The following is a 19,650-nucleotide window of genomic DNA, read 5'->3' on the forward strand; positions in this document are numbered from 1 at the left end:
TGACATAATTAAAACTCTGCTACTATTCTCAAAACTTTTAGAAGTTTTTTTAATGTAATTCCCACCAAAGGAATTCCCACCAAAATGTAAGATTCAATGAAGTAATAAGCCCGATAAACATTTAATTTAGTTATCTGGTTTATACTGTAAGAAAATTCTGCTGAAAGTTCAACAGTTTACTGTATATAATTTGATTTGTGAATAAAGATAAAACTTTGGTGTGCTTACTTTTGCTATTATATCCATTTTATTAATGGTTACGTATGTTTTTGTTATTATTCATTGTTTTTAGATCCTTTATTATAGAAGGTTGTGCCTCTTGCAATCATTAAATGTTATAACTTACTTTACAGTTATGGCTTTATTATCAGTAACTTTACCTAACCAAACAGAAAAAGCTATTAAAATGAATGAGAACATTTGAAAAAAATATATACTGCAAGTTTATTGTATTCTCTCTAAATGTTATTCTCTGTTGAAACTGAAGAAAATAAAAAAGAGAAATGTAATTTCTGATTTATATTTTCCTCAAGAAACAAAACAAGGTTAGTGTTCAGGTAACTGATCAGTCTGCTTCTCCTAGAACATTAGAAAACAGGCCTTGTGCGTTAGGTTGCATTATATCATCAAAGTTTCTTGCGACGACTGACTAACTGGTTAAAATAAATTTATTAAAATAAAAATAATATATACATAAGATAAAACAGAAATAAAATAAGATAAAAGCATTAAAATACAATAAGATAAAGGAGTTAAAATATATATAATAAAAGCATTAAAATACATAGTAGCTTTCGAAGCGAAGTGCCTCTTCATGAGCTGATGAAGAGGCACTTTGCTTTGAAAGCTACTATGTATTTTAACGCTTTTATTATATATATTTTAACCTCCTTTATCTTATTGTATTTTAACGCTTTTATCTTATTTTAATTCTGCTTCTCCTAGTTTGATCTGTTAAGAATCTTGGGTGCAAATGTTAGTATTGTATAAACATCATACTATAAAATTTACTTTTACATTGATTTTTTCCTGGCATGATTGTATCAGTTATTAAAAAATTTGATTAAAAGGATGACTGCTGTGTGCATTGTTTGTTTATTTCATGGAGCTAAAATTACATTCTAAGTATAGAACATATTCTAAGCATAGTACATATTCTAAGCATAGTTTTATACCTGTATACTGACCTTTACATCAGATCTACTCAAGATGGTGACTAGTGGACTAATGTTATTAGTGGAGTGCCCCAGGGTTCAGTGTTTGGTCCATTGTTGCTTTCTGTATTTATTAATGATATTGATGATGGTATATCAAGCTTAATGTCCAAGTTTGCTGAAGATATGAAGGTCAGCAGGGTTGTTAATGACACTAATGACAGTACACTGCTTCAACTTTTCTAGATCCTGTTGCAGAAGTGTACTGTCATTAGTGTCATTAACAACCCTGCTGACCTTCATATCTTCAGCAAACTTGGACATTAAGCTTGATATACTATCATCAGTATCATTAATAAATACAGAAAGCAACAATGGACCAAACACTGAACCCAGGGGCACTCCACTAATAACATTAGTCCAAGAAGAGCAGTGTACAGGTATAAAACTATGCTTAGAATATGATCTATACTTAGAATGTAATTTTAGTTCCATGAAATAAACAAACAATGCACACAGCAGTCATCCTTTTAATCAAATTTTTTAATAAATGATACAATCATGCCAGGAAAAAATCAATGTAAAAGTAAATTTTATAGTATGAGGTTTATACAATACTAACATTTGCACCCAAGATTCTTAACAGATCAAACTAGGAGAAGCAGAATTTTAACATTGACAAATGTAAAGTACTGCATATGGGAAGCAGTAACAAATGTGTGGTACTACACTGACAGTGGTAGAGAATGAAAAGGTTCTGGGCATAATTGTGCAGGCAGATATGAAGTTTTCTGAGCAGTGCAGATGGTCTGCAAGAGTAGCTCATGGTGCCTTGTCAATGATATACAGGATTTTTTTCTTACAGGGATAAGGAGGTGATTATCTCCTTGTATAAGGCAATGGTGAGGCCACACCTTGAGTATACAGGTCTGGAGGCCTCTTTGTAAGAAGGATGTAGAGCTGTTGGAATGAGTACAGAGAAGGACAACAAGATTAGTGAATGGAACAAAGGCTTGCTCTTATGAAGAAAGGCTTAAGTTTTGCATATTACACTGTCTGGAAACTACCCACCTGTTAGATGATCTGATCGAGGTGTATAAAGCCTTGAATGGTTTGAGCATGCTCAGTTCTGATGAAATTCTTCCTCTTGCTCAGAATAATTGCCTGACAGGGCATAAATTCAAATTGAGGAAAGACAGTTGTAGGATAGATGTGCGGAAGTTTGCCTTTACCCAGTGTGTGGTTGATTACTGGAACAAACTTCCATCTGTCATTGTAGAAGTTGATAGCTTAAATAGATTCAAGGCAGAACTAGAAATTAGAAGGGTTTGTTTTTTTCCCCCTTTGGCTGATGCTATATAAGCTTGCTTTCTTGCATCATGTGCCTTTACTAATATTAATATTAATGCTAATGCTTAAGATTATATTACCTTTCTTGAACTGAACAAATTGCATAATTATGCCATAATTAAAGATGAAGGTTGAAGATAAATATATGTTTTCACTAGTTGGGAGAATGACTGTTGGATGTTTCACATTACTAGTAAAACATCTGGAGCAAAATGAAAGAAGTCACCACTTTTGAAGAGAGAATGATAATTTAAATAATTTTTTAAGTAACTGATGTCCCTCTAGTATTGTAAACAAGGTTGTTTATTGAAATTTAATATTCATCATTTGGAGAATGATTTTCTGTGTGATGCAAATATGATGTCTTTGTCTTTGCTATTATTAGTAAGGATTACTGTTACATTATACAGAATATTCTCTATGCTATAATATTTGATCAACAGAGATACTTTCTAAAAGGGAAGAACTATTCAGCTATATGTGATGAAATTTGGAGTCTTCTGCAGTGTGATTTTTAGTAGAGCCACTTTATAAGTCAAACTTAGACTTTTATTTAAGGCTGGTTTATAAATTTCAAAGTGATTTTATTATTCATATGAGAAATAATATTTCCTATATAATATTATTCTTGAGGGATATGATATGCTCTTACTTCAGGAATTTTCTACATACACTGCAGTTTCTTGGTGCTCATGATTTTGATTAATATTGGAAAATGAGGTGCATTATCCATATTGGAAAAATTAAATTCATGTGAATTCAATTCTCAGATTCACATTATAGCTCGGACACAGCATGGTTTTGTTAAGGGGAAGTCTTGCCTGACCAATTTGATTGGATACTATGATGCAGTCACAAAAGAACTGGATGCAGGGAGTAGCTTTGATATTATATACTTGGATCTTAGAAAGGCTTTTGATACTGTTGCACATGGAAGACTGCTACACAAATTGGAACAGTGTGACATTGGAGGCAAATTGCTGCTATGGATAAAGGGGTGGTTGAGGGGGAGAAGACAGAGAGTGGTAATCAATGGACACTGCTCATCGTGGACTAATGTTATTAGTGGAGTCTCTCAGGGCTCAGTGTTGGGTCCATTATTGTTTTCTGTATTTATAAATGATATTGATGATGGTATATCAAGCTTAATGTCCAAGTTTGCAGACGATACAAAGGTTGGCAGGGTTGTCAAGGACACTACTGACACTATGCTGCTGCAACAGGATCTGGAAAGGTTGAGTAGATGGGCTGAGGTGGCAAATGAAGTTTAACATTGACAAATGTAAAGTACTACACATGGGAAACAGCAACCCCAGAGCAACGTATCAACTCTGTGGTACTACACTGACAGTGGTAGAGAATGAAAGGGACTTGGGGGTGGTTGTGCAGGCAGATATGAAGTTCTCTGAGCAGTGCAGATGGGCTGCAAGAGTAGCTCATGGAGTATTGTCAATGATATACAGGAATTTTTCGAGCAGGGATAAGGAGGTGATTATTCCCTTGTATAAGGCAATGGTCAGGCCACACCTAGAGTACTGTATACAGGTCTGGAGGCCTCATTTCAAGAAGGATGTAGAGCTGCTGGAACGAGTACAGAGAAGGGCAACAAGATTAGTGAATGGAACAAAGGGGTGCTCTTATGAAGAAAGGCTTAAGTTTTGCAAATTACAGTGTCTGGAGACTAGGCACCAGCGAGGTGATCTGAGAGAGGTGTATAAAGCCTTGAATGGTTTGAGCATGCTCAATGCTGATGGGATTCTTCCTCTAGCTCAGAATAATCACCTGAGAGGGCATAAATTCAAATTGAGGAAAGACAAATGTAGGATAGACGTGCGGAAATTTGCCTTTAGCCAGTGGGTGGTTGGTTGGTGGAACAGACTTCCATCCCTTGTAGTGGAGGTTGATAGCCTAAATAAGTTTAAGGCTCAGCTGGACAGGTATTTTGAACGAACAGAGGGGTGAAGTGGAAGTGGGTTTTTTTTTTTTTTTTTCTTGGCTGATGCTGCATAAGCTTGCTTTCTTGCATCAAATGCCTCTACTAATGCTAATGCTAATTCTTGCTTGTAAATTAGAGATCCAGTGCGTTATTGAAGAGACTTTAGCAGTCCTGGTACTAGCATTTATGGTGCCTGAGGCAAAACCATGTAATGGCGTTGAATTCATATCATATCATAACACAGACATATATATGCAGTAGCACATCTAGCAGTGCCTATTTCAGGTGGCACCCATGGCAAGTGCCTCACTTGCACATTCCTAGTGCCAGCCCTGGACTTTAGTTTCCGAAAAGCTGTAATGACAAACTGAAAGAAAATTACTATACATTTCATTTTGAAGTAAATCACAAATTGCCTCACTCTTGCACTACAAATAAATGGTACTTCTTTCCAACAAAGATGTGTACTACTATTTATTTCCAGTGAGTTCCATTACCTAGGTAGATAATTTCAGGGATTATTCTTTCTTATTCAGGAGGTAGATAGGCATAGGAGCTGATAGCAAAATTATGTTTCCACAGTATGAGAGATACCAAAAGGTGCGGATGGAATAATGCTCCACAAGTATAGAACTATAATGCTTCAGAGGGATGAAGCATTATACAGAAGGTATAAATATTAAATTATTATAGAAGATATGTAATTAATATGTAGTTATTCCATCTAGAGCTTTTGATATCTGTTGTATTGTGAAAACATCACAAATAGACTGTGAATTTCTACATCAATCATATATACATTGACGTAGAAATTCAACCAATGAAGGGTACATTTTCTTAAAACATTAGTTGTCACTTGTTACTTTTGCTCCTGGCCCTGCACTCATGTTTCTTTGTTGCTGTGCGTTTAATAAGGCCACAATTTCTTTTATGTGATACTTCAAAAATATTGCACTTACACAATAAACAGTGTGCATTCTTATTCCCTGGTGATGCTTTTAAATAATGGCATCATAAGCACTAATTTGATATTTCAAATTACAAAAGTGTAGTAAATTGGACAAAACTAATTTACTAAGTATTATTTATTTATTATTCAAAATGTTTTTATAAAGATTTCTGCTGTAAAAGCATGTTATCATATTTCTTATTGTGATTTCCCTTTTTTACTGTTTACGTCTATAGCTGCATTATGGCCCTGAATAAACCACAGTTTTATTAAGCATTTTAATTATTAATTAAGCATTGTGATTGGCAAATGCTTCAACAAATGAGTCAAAAATTCAAGCTTTGCTTTGGCAGAGTAAATAATAATAATTTTTATTTTAAAATAAATAATTTTTTTTGTTTTAAATGTTTCTTTTTTATTTCCTTTTAACTTCCAGAATGCTGTTCTGGCACATTCTGGCAGAAAAAAAAAAAAAGCCTTGTTGCAATGTTTCTGTAAAAGTTGGAAAAAGATGTAGATTGGGTGGGATAGTAGATAATGGAATGGTTACTGGTAGAAGACAAAGATTACTTATAAATAGACAATACTCCAAATGTTATGAGTGGGTCTACTCATTGTTTTGTGCTGGGGCCTACTATTTATTTTCTTATTGTTTCTAATTTTCATCAGTTATATTGGTAGCATTACAAGGTTCATGTCAAAATTTGCTGATATTATTAACATAGACAGTGTTGTTAACAATGACAATGTTGCAACAAGATAAATACTAGTATTAAGATATAATGTCGTTAAATGCAAAACCTTACATATACTAGCATTATGGATCATATTATACAGGAAATTGTTCTAGCAGGAATAAGGAGGTGATTATCCCCTCGTATAAGGCAGTGGTTAGGCCACACCTTGACGACTGCATCTGGAGGCCTCATTTTAGGGAGGATGTAGAGCTTTCCGAACAAGTATAGAGAAGGGCAATGGGAACAAAGAGTGCTAAAGGTGTTCTTACCAAGAAAGGCTTAAGTTCTGCAAACTGCAGCATCTGGAGACTAAGCACCTGCGAGGTGATCTGATTGAGGCATATAAGGCTTTGAATGGTTTGAGCAAGCTCAGTGCTGATGGGATTCTTCCTCTTAGTTAGATTATGTACTTGAGTGGACATAAATTTGAGTTAAGGAAGAAAAGATGGTTGCAGAATAGATGCATGTTGCAAAAATGGCCTTTAGTCAGCTAATGGTTGATTGCTGGAACACACTTCCATCTGTTGTTGTGCAAGTCGATAGCTTAACTAAATTCAAGGAAGAACTAGACAAACTTTTGGAGGGAATGGACAGGCGAAATGGGATTTTTTTTTTTTGGCTGATGCTCTATAAGCCTGCTTCTTGCATCATATGCCACTACTTAAGCTAATGTTAATATATTTATCCATCTTACTTTTCATAATCACACTGGTTCTCTCTTCATATACATAACTGTGAACTTTTATAGATATTGCTTAGATGTAAACATGATTAACCTACAAATTATTTTGATTTTTTTTGGTATAAGATGTTTATAAGATGTATAGATGATTTTTTTTGGTATAAGATGTTTTTTTTTTTGGTATAAGATATTATAAGATGTTTGTACATTATTTTTTTCAAGTGCATGGGATGGTCATGGTATTTGGCAAATGACATGCAGTTTTATGTTATTAGTCCACTCTTCCTATATGCTCTTTGGAGGTAAGCTGTAGTAGAAACTTTTAAAGTAATTTTGTTATTTAATGTATTTTTACTGGTAGTTATGAAATTTAAAATAAGAATATTTGTTAAATGGGTAATATTTATTTTGAATTTTAATTTAAAAAAATGTTTTTGAGTCTCATATATTAAAATAAGCTTTATGGAGATAAAGAAAATGCTCACCATCTAGTTTCTCTTCTTTGCCTCCTTTGTGTACGTGATTATTGTAGGGAATTTGTCTCTGATATCATTTCAGAACTTCACAGCATTTAAATCTTATTTTTTGTTGAAAGTGTTCTAACAGTCTAAATTTAGATCTAATGAGTTCATCTACATAAAACCTAATGGATCACTGAGTTACTTGCATTTGGGACATGAATAGATTCAAAGAATGGATTGATCTAAAATTGATGATTTGTGATTTATTTTGATTATAAAATTCATCTAATAAAATAACTTCTGAAAACACTTTTATAGCTGTAATGACTAGAGTGATGCTTTTCATGCAGCAGTACAAACACTTGATTTTAGAAACTTCAAAATCGACCCTGACAATGTGGGTGGCTTATTCTAGTTCCAGCAGGAGAGAAGTGGCATGTGTGTGGCAATGATTTGCATTGCAGCTGGTAATGTTTAATGTGTTACCACTTGGGGGGGGGGAGAGAAAGAGAGACATCTCGACTAACAACATTGGCGGTTAGCTGTGATAGTTGCTATTTAAAGTATGCTAACTTTAAATACTCTTGTGATACATGGATATATTCTGATAAGGTCTACTAGGTTTGATGATTTCTAATCAGGGAAGGCGCCTCCGTAGCCAGGTGGGCAGGAGCAGCAGTGCGTAGCACATGCTTCTTGATTAGACCGGGGTTCGAGCCCGTGAGCCACCAAATATGGAGGATGCGGAAAGGTCAGCGAATGACCACCGCATATTCCCGGAGCAATATGGCCTTAGTTGCTAATGCTCCTAAAAATAAAAAAATAATCAAGGAAAGGTAATATTCAAGCTAGAGTTACGATAAGTCTGTTTTGGCAATTAGAGCATTTTCTGTTCTAACTCTCATTTCTAGCTGCCTGTGCTTTAGCATAGCGCTGGTACTTCAAAATTTGAAGAGCTACTTTTTAAAATCTGCAAGGTATAGATGAAAGGGACTTCAAATAGGTGGAAGAGTATATCTGGCTGATTAGTTTCATCTAAGTTTGAAACAAAATATCTTTTTAGCAGAAAAGATATATAATTTTAAAGAATTTTATATTTAAACAGTAAAGGCCTATACAGCTATTGTTAACAAAGAAAGAAGGCTGGTAGTGCTCTCTATATGGTTATTAGTGTCCTCTCATGATAAAAAAAAAAAAAAAAAAAAAAAAAAAAAAATGTATTTATCAAATAGAGTCAGATACACACAGGGTTGATCTTACATGTGAAAATAATTATGGCATTGAATTGAAAGAAGTTGCAGGTTCTAAGAATATTGAAAATGGTGCTAAGGAGTCTGATCTCACTGTTGCTACAGCAACCACTAAGTCTGCAAATTTCAAACATAGATTAAGGAAGAATTGAAATTCTTTGCATAAGCTATAATTTCAGGATTCAAGTATATATCAAGGTAAATTGCCACTGAGTCAAAGCAAAGAATCTTCTGAGGTCTCTATTTCTGGAGGTGTAGGTGAGATGATATTGGAATGGGAGGTGGTTCTCTCAGATATCATGTTAGCAGAATTGGATAGGGATGTAAGGACATTGCACTTTTGATACCATGTAAATCTCCTGAATATTCCATCAAAACATGTCGTCAAAAGCAGTTATGCTATGGTGGGGATGAAAGTTCAGTTGGATCACTGTGTTCATTGTGCAGTAGGTTTCCCATTTTAAGTTGAAATAATAAGAGGAAAGTCAAGATCAATGTGCCTAAAAATGATTGGGATAAGGAATTATGTAAAGTTCAGAAAAATGTTCAGAGTGATATGGATTTGGCTGAGAAAAATGAAAATTCTTCAGCTAAAACTGAGATGTGTGTCTGAATTATTGCTGCAGTCTTGTCTAGATGATCCTGCAATGCATCTTTAACCAGTGACTCCATTATTTTACCCGGAACAGAAGTTAAACTAACTGGTCTATAATTACTCATGTCACCCTTCGATCCCCCTTTGTGAATTGGGGATACATTTGCACATCTCCAGTAAGTGGGAACCTCCCCTGAGTCCAAGGATGCTCTCATAATCATGGCTAAGGGTTTGCTTAGTTGAATGGTATTTCCTTACAGCAGGTGTTAATGATTAAATACTTGGGAATATGTATTGCTAGTGACTTGAACTTTATCCCACATATTAATTATATATCAAAGAAAGTGAAGAAATTTATTGCAATTATCTGAAGAATAATGCGGGTGGAATGGGGTATAAAGAGGAAAGCACTCCATTTGATTTACGATTGCATTTTTCTTCCAATTGTTATGTATGGTGCATCAATCTGGATTGGCCATGCAATCAAAGTAAACAGCTCCAGAAAGCTCTATTCTACATTGAGTTATGTTACTCAAAATGGTTATGGCCTGCAGAACGGTTTCCAAAGAAGCTTTGCAAGTGTTAGCTGGCAAAATGCTATTTTATTTGCAGTTAGTGTTTAGAAGCCTATCCTTTTATTCAAGAAGAGGTATAAAATCTGAATTGCTGGACATCGAAATTAACACTTTAAATGACACGAGAAATGAAAAGAAGAGGATTTGGGAGCTCCTTTTACAAAAATCGCAGAACATATGGAATTGTTTGGAAAAGGGTAGAATAACATTCAAATTTTTCCCTTATGTTAATGGTGTGAATTATATTAAACCAATATGGTTAGTACCAAATCTACGTTGTACATTCTTACTAACAGATCACAGATCATTTTTTGCTAAACTGAATAGTCTTGGAATCGTAGCAAGATGCAACTGTATGTGTGGTGATCTGGAAACATGTCAACATGTTGTGTTTAATTGTTTTTTTTGTTTGGAATATGCTGATTTGCATTTGGATTTACTGAATAATGTTGATAATGTAACTCATCTGGCGGATGGGATTGAGCCATTGACATGCTTCTTGATTAGTCCGGGGTTCGAGCCCGTCACCACCAAATACGAAGGATGCGGAAAGGTCAGGGAATGACCACCGCATATTCCCGGAGCAATATGGCCTTAGTTGCTAATGCTCCTAAAAACCAAATAAACATTGAGCCATTGCTTATTAAAACGGGAAAATTTTATTGCCTTTCAAAATTTTGCAAATTCAGTTTTCGTGAGAAGGAATATACTTTTGCAATTAGAAGAGTTAAGGTTGAATAATGGATGAATTGGTGGACTGTATCCTCTTCTTTACATGGAACGGTATGTATATTTTTTATATAGGAACAGAGAAAATTCTTTGCAGAGGTGGACAGGATGTTGGTGCTCTGTTTCCTTAATGGGTGGGTGTCCACTTCTGCTCCTGCCAATGCAGTTGGCAAGAAGCTTTAGTTGTTTTTCTTGGATTTGATCCTGCAATAATACCTTCTTCCAGCTTTGTTTTTCTGGTTAATATGAGTAACTTCTGTTGAGCTCTCTGGCTGCTGGCAGATGGCTGTTCGTTGAACTCTTTATCTTTTGGAGAATACTGGCGATGATCAATCTCTAGGATGTGATGCTTGTGCTCATTGTGAAAGTCTCTTCACCAGTTTCTGTTGTAGCCTACTTGTCCAGCTCATTGTGATGATCAGTCTCTAGGATGTGATGCTTGTTCTGTGGACAGTCTCTTCATCGGTTTTTGCTGTAGCCTACTTGCCAGGTTGTTGTGCTGTAGCTGAGAGGATGACCATTGCACAGTACAGTTTATTTGTAATGTGAATGTGAAATTTGTATTGTTAATAATTGTATACTGTACTATATTATTTCTATATGTATGGCAGATTTGCCAGATTTTTTTTTTTGGCTAGGAGCCACTTTACTCAATAAATGAAAGAAAAAAAAAATGAATGGGAGAGAAAGAGAACAAAATTGTTGGGAGCCGCTAGGGCCAGTTACAGTCAGTGTACTTCTGGTTCTGGAGTTTTACTTTCAGGTTGTTTTATAAATTAATAATTGCTATCAGTTACCCTTCTAAATATGAATGAAATGTATTATTCATTTTGGCCAAATGATTCAATAATTTTATTATATGTTGCAACTTTTATTACCATCAGTAGCCCTAAGTCTTTTGAAAATTTGTTTACATCAGACCTTATTTTAATGACTATTTTGAAAATAGTTCAAATCCACGAATTTCTGTAATTGTACTCAAAGCTTCATATTTACCATATTATTTTTGGTAAATGTTTAAAAACGTTTTCAATCTTAATAATACATCTTTTGGTAGGATTTATTGTTGAACAATGGTTTAGAAATGGCAACATGAATTAAATAGAAAATATCTGTGACATGCTTGTCACAGATATTTCCTATTATGCTGCTATTATTATTAAATAGCAGCATAGCATATTTTCTATTTAATTCATGTTGCTATTTAATTCTAATTCATATCCTATTTAATTCATAATTCTATTGAACTCTGGCCAAATGTATTTTAAAATTTTTTAATATGTTAAATCACATTTACATAAAATTGTATAAATAAAATCTGAAAATGTAAATGGCATATTGTACAATTACATTGAACTATCGCCCTGCTCTCCCTTTCCAACAATAATATTTCCAGTGTGTGTGTGTGTGTTTTTATTTTTTATTTTAAACTTGGAGTCCTCTCTGGCAAGCTCAGACACTGTTCACAGCCCCAGCCAGAGACTTCTTTACACCCTACTATACCTGGTCTGCTCTACAGGGCAAAGGATGGCCAATGTGGAGTCCCACTAGAGCCCCCTTCTGCTAAATGGAGGAACAACAGATTAACATAGCCCAAAACTACGCTACACAGACTACGGTAAAACTTCACTATCTCTGGCCTTTACAGAGTATACTATGTGGAGTTGGGAGATCCTCCAGTACTGGTTGACAAGCAACCCTATACACTATGTACAATTACATTTTTTTTTTTTTTAATTAAAATATACAAATTAAATACATGAGTACTGTACATTTAAGATTTGTTAAACAACTAAAAATGCAAGAAGCACTTTTAAAATACAAATGTTGTTTTTTTTCAACCTGTTTTAGTATTAAATCAGCTCACACCAACCATAAGAATAAGTATTTACTGTAACTAGAATATTTATTTACATATTAAAATAAAATAAATATTTACAAAAACTGCTATTATATTAAATATACATGTAAAAACATTAAAACTGTGATAAAATCCTTGAGATAAAATACACTAAAATAAACCGGATTAAAAGCGATAAAAACGATAAAAATCTCTGGAGCTTTCGGAAGCTTGCGCTCCCTTCCTCAGCAGTAACAAAACTTCCTGCAGCACGTCCATATATAACAGGCTCACGGTACCGTGAGCCTGTTATATATGGAGCGCAAGCTTCCGAAAGCTCCAGAGATTTTTATCGTTTTTATCGCTTTTAATCCGGTTTATTTTAGTGTATTTTATCTCAAGGATTTTATCACAGTTTTAATGTTTTTACATGTATATTTAATATAATAGCAGTTTTTGTAAATATTTATTTTATTTTAATATGTAAATAAATATTCTAGTTACAGTAAATACTTATTCTTATGGTTGGTGTGAGCTGATTTAATACTAAAATATGAATTTTCCCAACCTCAGAGGCCTTTTTCAGGATATTTTTTCAACCTGAATTAACTTACACAGTCCATTCGATGGACTGTGTTGGATTAGCCACATCTCATGCAAATGTAATGCCATCCTCATTATCATATTCAAATGTGACTCTTTCAAAGCATTCCATTGATATATGTAAGTGGCTTGCCACTTGTAAGTTAGTTCAGATTGAAAAGACAAATTTTATTTTTAAAGCTACTTGCATTTTTAGTTGTTTTAATCAATTTTAACTGTTCACTACCTACGTATTTTATTCATATATAGATCGTATGTATAGCTTAGCTTAATTCAGAGTTTATTCATATATTTAAAGTTTTTTTTAAAATTAATTATATAGTATATATATTTACATATTTGGATTTTATGCATATATTTTTATACAAATGTAATTTGCCATATTAAAGGGTTTTTAAATTAAAAGTTGGTCAGAGTGAGTTACAATTAAAATGTATTATATCTTTGATCTCAGGTTTCTTTGAACAACATCTGTAATATAGTAGGCAAAGCACTTTTTCACGCTTTTGAAAATTTGAATCTTCTTAAAATAAAGAAATAAATTAGTAGATAGAAATATAACTATTTTAATAAAGTGCAGCAAAGGGAACAAAACAACATAAAATCAAATAAAACCAGAAAAATATATACCCTGTTAAATATCAATTTAATCAAGCAATTTTGTAAGAGTCAGAAATTTTTAAAATATTTTTTCATATTTTGATAGGGTCCCCTTCATTGGCATTATTATTGTAGGTGTACTGTTTATAGCTACTTGGAGTACAACTGCAGCAATTAGTGTAACATACAATTTAATACCACTCATGTCTAATATGTCACTTGAGATTGATGCAGCGAAATATGCTGAGAGGTGAGTACAACCAAATTTTTATTCTTGTTTTATTTCTTATGTATTTGTTTATCAAATAATTTATAGAAAAAATAGAACTAAATCATTTTTTCTTAGGACTATGTTGGGTTACAAAGGGAACAGAAAAGTGAACTTATTCTGCATCAAACAGCAGAAAATGAAATCATTATTTGAATTATTTACAAAACATTACCCAAGGGTAAGTGTGCCTCCTTAGCGGAGTGGTCAGGAGTGGGAGTGCAGTAGCACACACTCTTTGAGTAGACCAGCATCCAAGCCCCTGACTGCTAAATATGGTTGATATGCCAACCCATACTGGCCCACCATTGCAAATTATGGTCCATTTCCTTCAACATGAATTGTTGAGGAGGCTTCCATCCTACAGTAAATTGATAATAGTTGCAGCTTTACCCAAAAGAAAACTTGAGATCCAGCCTTCTATTATTCCTTAAGATTGTATATACTGTATTTTTATGTGTCCCCTGGATCTTGCATAATAAAAATTTACCCCTCTCATTCATTTTACAACTCCCTTCAGGGCCTTATGTACTTCAATTGGATTCCCCCCCACTCCTCATGATATCTGGGTGCCAAACATTATATACATCTTCCAAGCTGTTTAATGTGTGGACAGTGTTTATCCCTCTTACCAAACTAGTCACTCAGTGAAATGTGATCTCACTGCTCATCTTTTATAGAGGATAATGGATAATGCTGCTACAATGGATAAAGGAATGGTTGAGTGGGAGACAACAGAGAGTGGTAATCAATGGACACTGCTCTTTGTGGACAAGTGTTATTAGTGGAATTCCCAGGGGTTTGGTGTTGGGCCCATTGTTGTTTTGTATATTTATCAATGATATTGATGAAGGTATATCAGGTTTAATATCCAAGTTCGCAGATGATACAAAGGTTGGCAGGGTTGTTAACAACAGTAATGACAGTATGCTACTCAACTGGAGTTGAGTAGCATACTCCTTTCATTTTTGTTTTCCCAGTTCTAAGTCACACCAAACTGACTCAACAATAACACTGGCAACCATTGTCAACTGGATGCACTACCTTATGGTTTATGTACTTTTTAACTAACCCCCTCCATTTAGTCCTTTTTTATGCATTGTATTCTCCATATTCCAATTCTTCATCCCTTATATCTGAGTGACACTGCATCTTTGACTGCCTTATAATGTATGCATTTGGTGACTTTACCAGACTTCAAATTCATTAAATTATTTACTGTGCTCCTAGTTGGTATACATACACCTCCTCTTACTATTAGTTACCCTAACACAGTCCGTCTATTTTCTTGTTCCATGATGACTCACAGCTGACCTTGAAATCTCTGATACCTTTCTTTCCAGGCTGCTGCATGTTCCGATAGAAGCAGTGCAAGAAGCACTTTCACTTCTGCCTGAACTATTGTTAATATGTTAGTCTGTGTATCCCCCTTCCCCAAGCTAGCAGTTTTCCAACCCACCTAACACTTCCTTGATAGCATTAAGAATATTCTTGCACCCTTTATTTAAGTGTATCCCATCCCTGTATAAGCAGTCTCTCTCTCTCTTTAAGGCACCTCCATAGGCAGGTGGGAAGGAGCAGCAGTGCATAGCACACGCTTCTTGATTAGGCCGGGGTTCAAGCCCATCACCACCAAATACGGAGGATGCGGAAAGGTCAGGGAATGACCACCGCATATCCCGGAGCAATATGGCCTTAATTGCTAATGCTCCTAAAAACCAAATAACATCTCTCTTTCTCTCTCTCTTATCAAGCCCAGACCATGCTGAAAAAATTTCTACTCCACGAGCAGAAACCTTCAAATTTAACCCTAACTCAACTTGTTTTTGATATTTCCCTGTACTTGTTAAGTAAATCCTCAGATCTCCTAATCTTAATGTCATTAGTGGTAACGTATACAACAATATCACCTTTTGTACGAGGTTTGTGGTAACTTCGGAAATATTTTTCCAGCTGTTATTACTTATTAAAATTGCAGAGTAAGTCATCTTGACCATGCATCCTAAATTAAAAAACAATTTGACTGAAATATTTATTTTTGTAATAAATATAAGATTTCATATATTATTAAATTCTCAGAAAAGCAGAGAAATCAATTGTATATAATCAACATTCCTTCCATATGTGGAAAGAATATTAATTATATGTGTATGGGAAATTTAAATAATGATATTATTGTTATTTTATTTATATTTTTCTTATCCTTTTCATTTTAACCTGAATTTTTTCCCTTAAATTTGATTCCTTAATTGTTTGCTTAGTTCATCTATATAGGCAAGCCATTCCTGCCTTCTGGCCATTGTGCTTTGCCCATTTACTCAATTATGATAGCCAATAATTAGTGATATGTCTATATGAGTAATGAAACACATTTAAATAAATAGTACAATCCCTCTCCTTCAGTATCAGTGCTTTTTATTTGAAGTACAGGTACAATACATGCAGCTCTGTATGTAACTTAGTCTCTTTCCAGCCATCGTACCACACTCTTTTATAGCTTTCATATGCCTGAAGTTTTTGTTATTAATTTATATGATGCTAATTTAACTTATTTTAAATTAATATTTCTGAGAAAATATTAAATATATTCTTTTTTATGTAATAAAAATATGCATTGTTTCTGCAGTATGCATAATACTTTCACTAAAATATATGTGAAGCCATACTGTCGAATAGCACCTTATCTTGTTGGAGTTTTACTAGGATATGCGCTGCACAAAACAGGTGCTCGAAAATATTTTCTTCGTTGGGTATGTATATCTATTAATAAGATTTTAAATATATTTTCATGTGTGATATAATATGATGACCATTAACATGACGCTTATTTGCATCAATTTGTCATGGAAAAATAAATTAATTCAGACTAAAGCATTTAGAAAAACTAAATTATCCTTTATACACACATATAACCAATAATAAATATAAAATCAAATTAAACATATGCCAGTAGTATGACAAAACCGTAGAGCAAAAATTTAACATAAAAATTAAATCAACAGGGCGGGGGAAGTAAAGGTAACAAGACAAGACAGAAACTATAGCTGAATGCCTCCAAATAAGTTAGAAATTCAATTAAATCCAATTTAATATTTTAAAATTTAAAATATAAGGCCAATTATATAGAAATTTAGCGGCACCCCTATGTAAGGTAGCAGTTCCGAGAAACGTGAAATATCACCAAAAAGAGGCTAAACGTTTTTGTCTATATAAGACCAGCTTATATAGACAAAAAAAAAATATATATATATATAATATAATGTAAGCTGGTTAAGCTTACATTATGTCAGTGGTGCGGCTTTGCTCTGGAGTCCTGGTCTGTTCTATAGTTTGTTTCTCCCTGCATAAGGACCACCACTATGCAAATCCTCTGCATTTGTGGTTCGATCGGAGAATGGAGGAGTGGTTTGATCCTTCAATCGGTTCGCCTTTGCGATGATTTGTCTAGCAAATGAAATGCAGCAATTCCATGACCATTATTGGCCTCGTGGTCCTCCATCGATATGGGGCATAATGGTCAGCTATTATTTTGTTACTTTGTTTTATTTTAGTAGTTCATTTTTTTTGCTGATATTTCATGTTTCTCGGAGCTGGTACATTACATGGGGGGTTCCGCTAAATTTCTATATAATTGGCCTTATATTTTAATTTTTAATTGTATTTACTATTAATTGGATTTAATTGTATTTCTAAATTATTTGGAGGTTTTCGGCTACAGTTTCTGTCTTGTCTTGTTACCTTTACTTCCCCCCCCTCCCTGTTGATTTAATTTTTATGCTAAATTTTCGCTCTACAGTTTTGCCATACCACTGACATATATCTTAATTTGATATTATATTTATTATCAGTTATGTAATGGACATCATGTGGAGGATGTGTATTTTTGCTACCTCTAATGGTAGCTTTATATTTATTTTCTTATTTTTCTTCTTATTTTCTTATTTATTTCATTTTATTTTCTTAATGTCATTATTCAAACAAATGTATATACACATATACAGTGCATTCTGGTTATTAGCATTAGCATTAGCATTAGCATTAGTAGAGGCATTTGATGCAAGAAAGCAAGCTTATGCAGCATCAGCCAAAAAAAAAAAAGAAAAAAAAAAAAAAAAAAAAAAAGTAACATAAATAAATAAAAATAACCACTTCCACTTCACCCCTCTGTTCGTTCGAAATACCTGTCCAGCTGAGCCTTAAACTTATTTAGACTATCAACTTCCACGACAAGGGATGGAAGTCTGTTCCACCCACCAACCACCCGCTGGCTAAAGGCAAATTTCCGCACATCTATCCTACATCTGTCTTTCCTCAATTTGAATTTATGCCCTCTCAGGTGATTTTTCTGAGCTAGAGGAAGAATCCCATCAGCATTGAGCATGCTCAAACCATTCAAGGCTTTGTACACCTCTATCAGATCACCCCGCTGGTGCCTAGTTTCCAGACACTGTAATTTGCAAAACTTAAGCCTTTCTTCGTAAGAGAACCCCTTTGTCCCATTCACCAATCTAGTTGCCCTTCTCTGTACTCGTTCCAGCAGCTCTACATCCTTCCTGAAATGAGGCCTCCAGGCCTGTATACAGTACTCTAGGTGTGGCCTGACCATTGCCTTATACAAGGGAATAATCACCTCCTTATCCCTGCTAGAAAAATTCCTATATATCATTGACAATACACCATGAGCTACTCTTGCAGCTCGTCTGCACTGCTCAGAGAACTTCATATCTGCCTGCACCACCATCCCCAGGTCCCTTTCATTCTCTACCACTGTCAGTGTAGTACCACAGAGTTGATACGTTGCTCTGGGGTTGCCGTTTCCCATATGTAGTACTTTACATTTGTCAATGTTAAACTTCATTTGCCACCTCGAAGCCCATCTGCTCAACCTTTCCAAATCCTGTTGCAGCAGCATAGTGTCAGTAGTGTCCTTGACAACCCTGCCAACCTTCGTATCGTCTGCAAACTTGGACATTAAGCCTGATATACCATCATCAATATCATTTATAAATACAGAAAACAATAAAGGCCCCAATACTGAACCCTGAGGGACTCCACTAATAACATTAGTCCACGATGAGCAGTGTCCATTGATTACCACTCTCTGTCTTCTCCCCCTCAACCACCCCTTTATCCATAGCAGCAACTTGCCTCCAATGCCACACTGCTCCAATTTGTGCAGCAGTCTTCCATGTGCAACAGTATCAAAAGCCTTTCTAAGATCCAAGTATATAATATCAAAGTTATTCCCTGCATCCAGTTCTTTTGTGACTGCATCATAGTATCCAATCAAATTGGTCAGGCAAGACTTCCCCTTAACAAAACCATGCTGTGTCCTAGCTATAACTGAAGTCTTGTCTAGATGATCCTGCAGTGCTTCTTTCACCAGTGCCTCCATTAATTTTCCGGGAACAGAAGTTAAACTCACAGGTCTATAATTACTTGTGTCAGCCTTTGATCCCCCTTTGTGAATTGGGGTCACATTTGCACATCTCCAGTCAATGGGTACCTCCCCTGAGTCCAAGGAAGCTCTCATAATTATGGCTAAGGGTTTGCTTACCTCCTTTGCTGCCTCCTTTAATATAACTGGATAGATCCCATCCACCCCAGGTGCCTTTCTTGTGTTTATCTTCAACAATTTCTCCTCCACTTTGCTCTCAGTTATTACAAGATTCTCTAGCTTACTGCTAGATTTGAATACACCTCTGGCATTCCCCTCGCTGAATAACTCCTCATGTGTGAATGTCGATGCAAAATATTCATTTAGTTTGTTAGCTACCCGAGCAGGGTCATCAACAGTTGACCCATCGATCTCAAGTGGACCAATCTGATTCATCCCCTTCCTTCTAGAGTTTACATAAGTAAAGAACTCTTTGCTGTTTTTCTTCGCATCCCTTGCCAAGGATCTCTCGTAATCTGCCTTC

General features: G+C 34.8%; 1 protein-coding gene across 1 annotated transcript in view; it reads left to right on the plus strand.

The window, feature by feature from the left end:
* Positions 1 to 19,650, plus strand: part of LOC150087635 (O-acyltransferase like protein-like) — a 50,275-nt gene that overhangs the window by 530 nt on the left and 30,095 nt on the right. Inside the window, exons 2-3 of the mRNA XM_090369840.1 lie at positions 13,568 to 13,711; positions 16,356 to 16,479. Of these exons, the coding sequence (XP_090225966.1) occupies positions 13,568 to 13,711; positions 16,356 to 16,479 (268 nt within the window). The remainder of the gene's footprint in view (positions 1 to 13,567; positions 13,712 to 16,355; positions 16,480 to 19,650) is intronic.

Source organism: Mastigoproctus giganteus, chromosome 3 (genome assembly GCF_048544385.1).
Source record: "Mastigoproctus giganteus isolate SK-2022 chromosome 3, ASM4854438v1, whole genome shotgun sequence".
NCBI lineage: Eukaryota > Metazoa > Arthropoda > Arachnida > Uropygi > Thelyphonidae > Mastigoproctus > Mastigoproctus giganteus.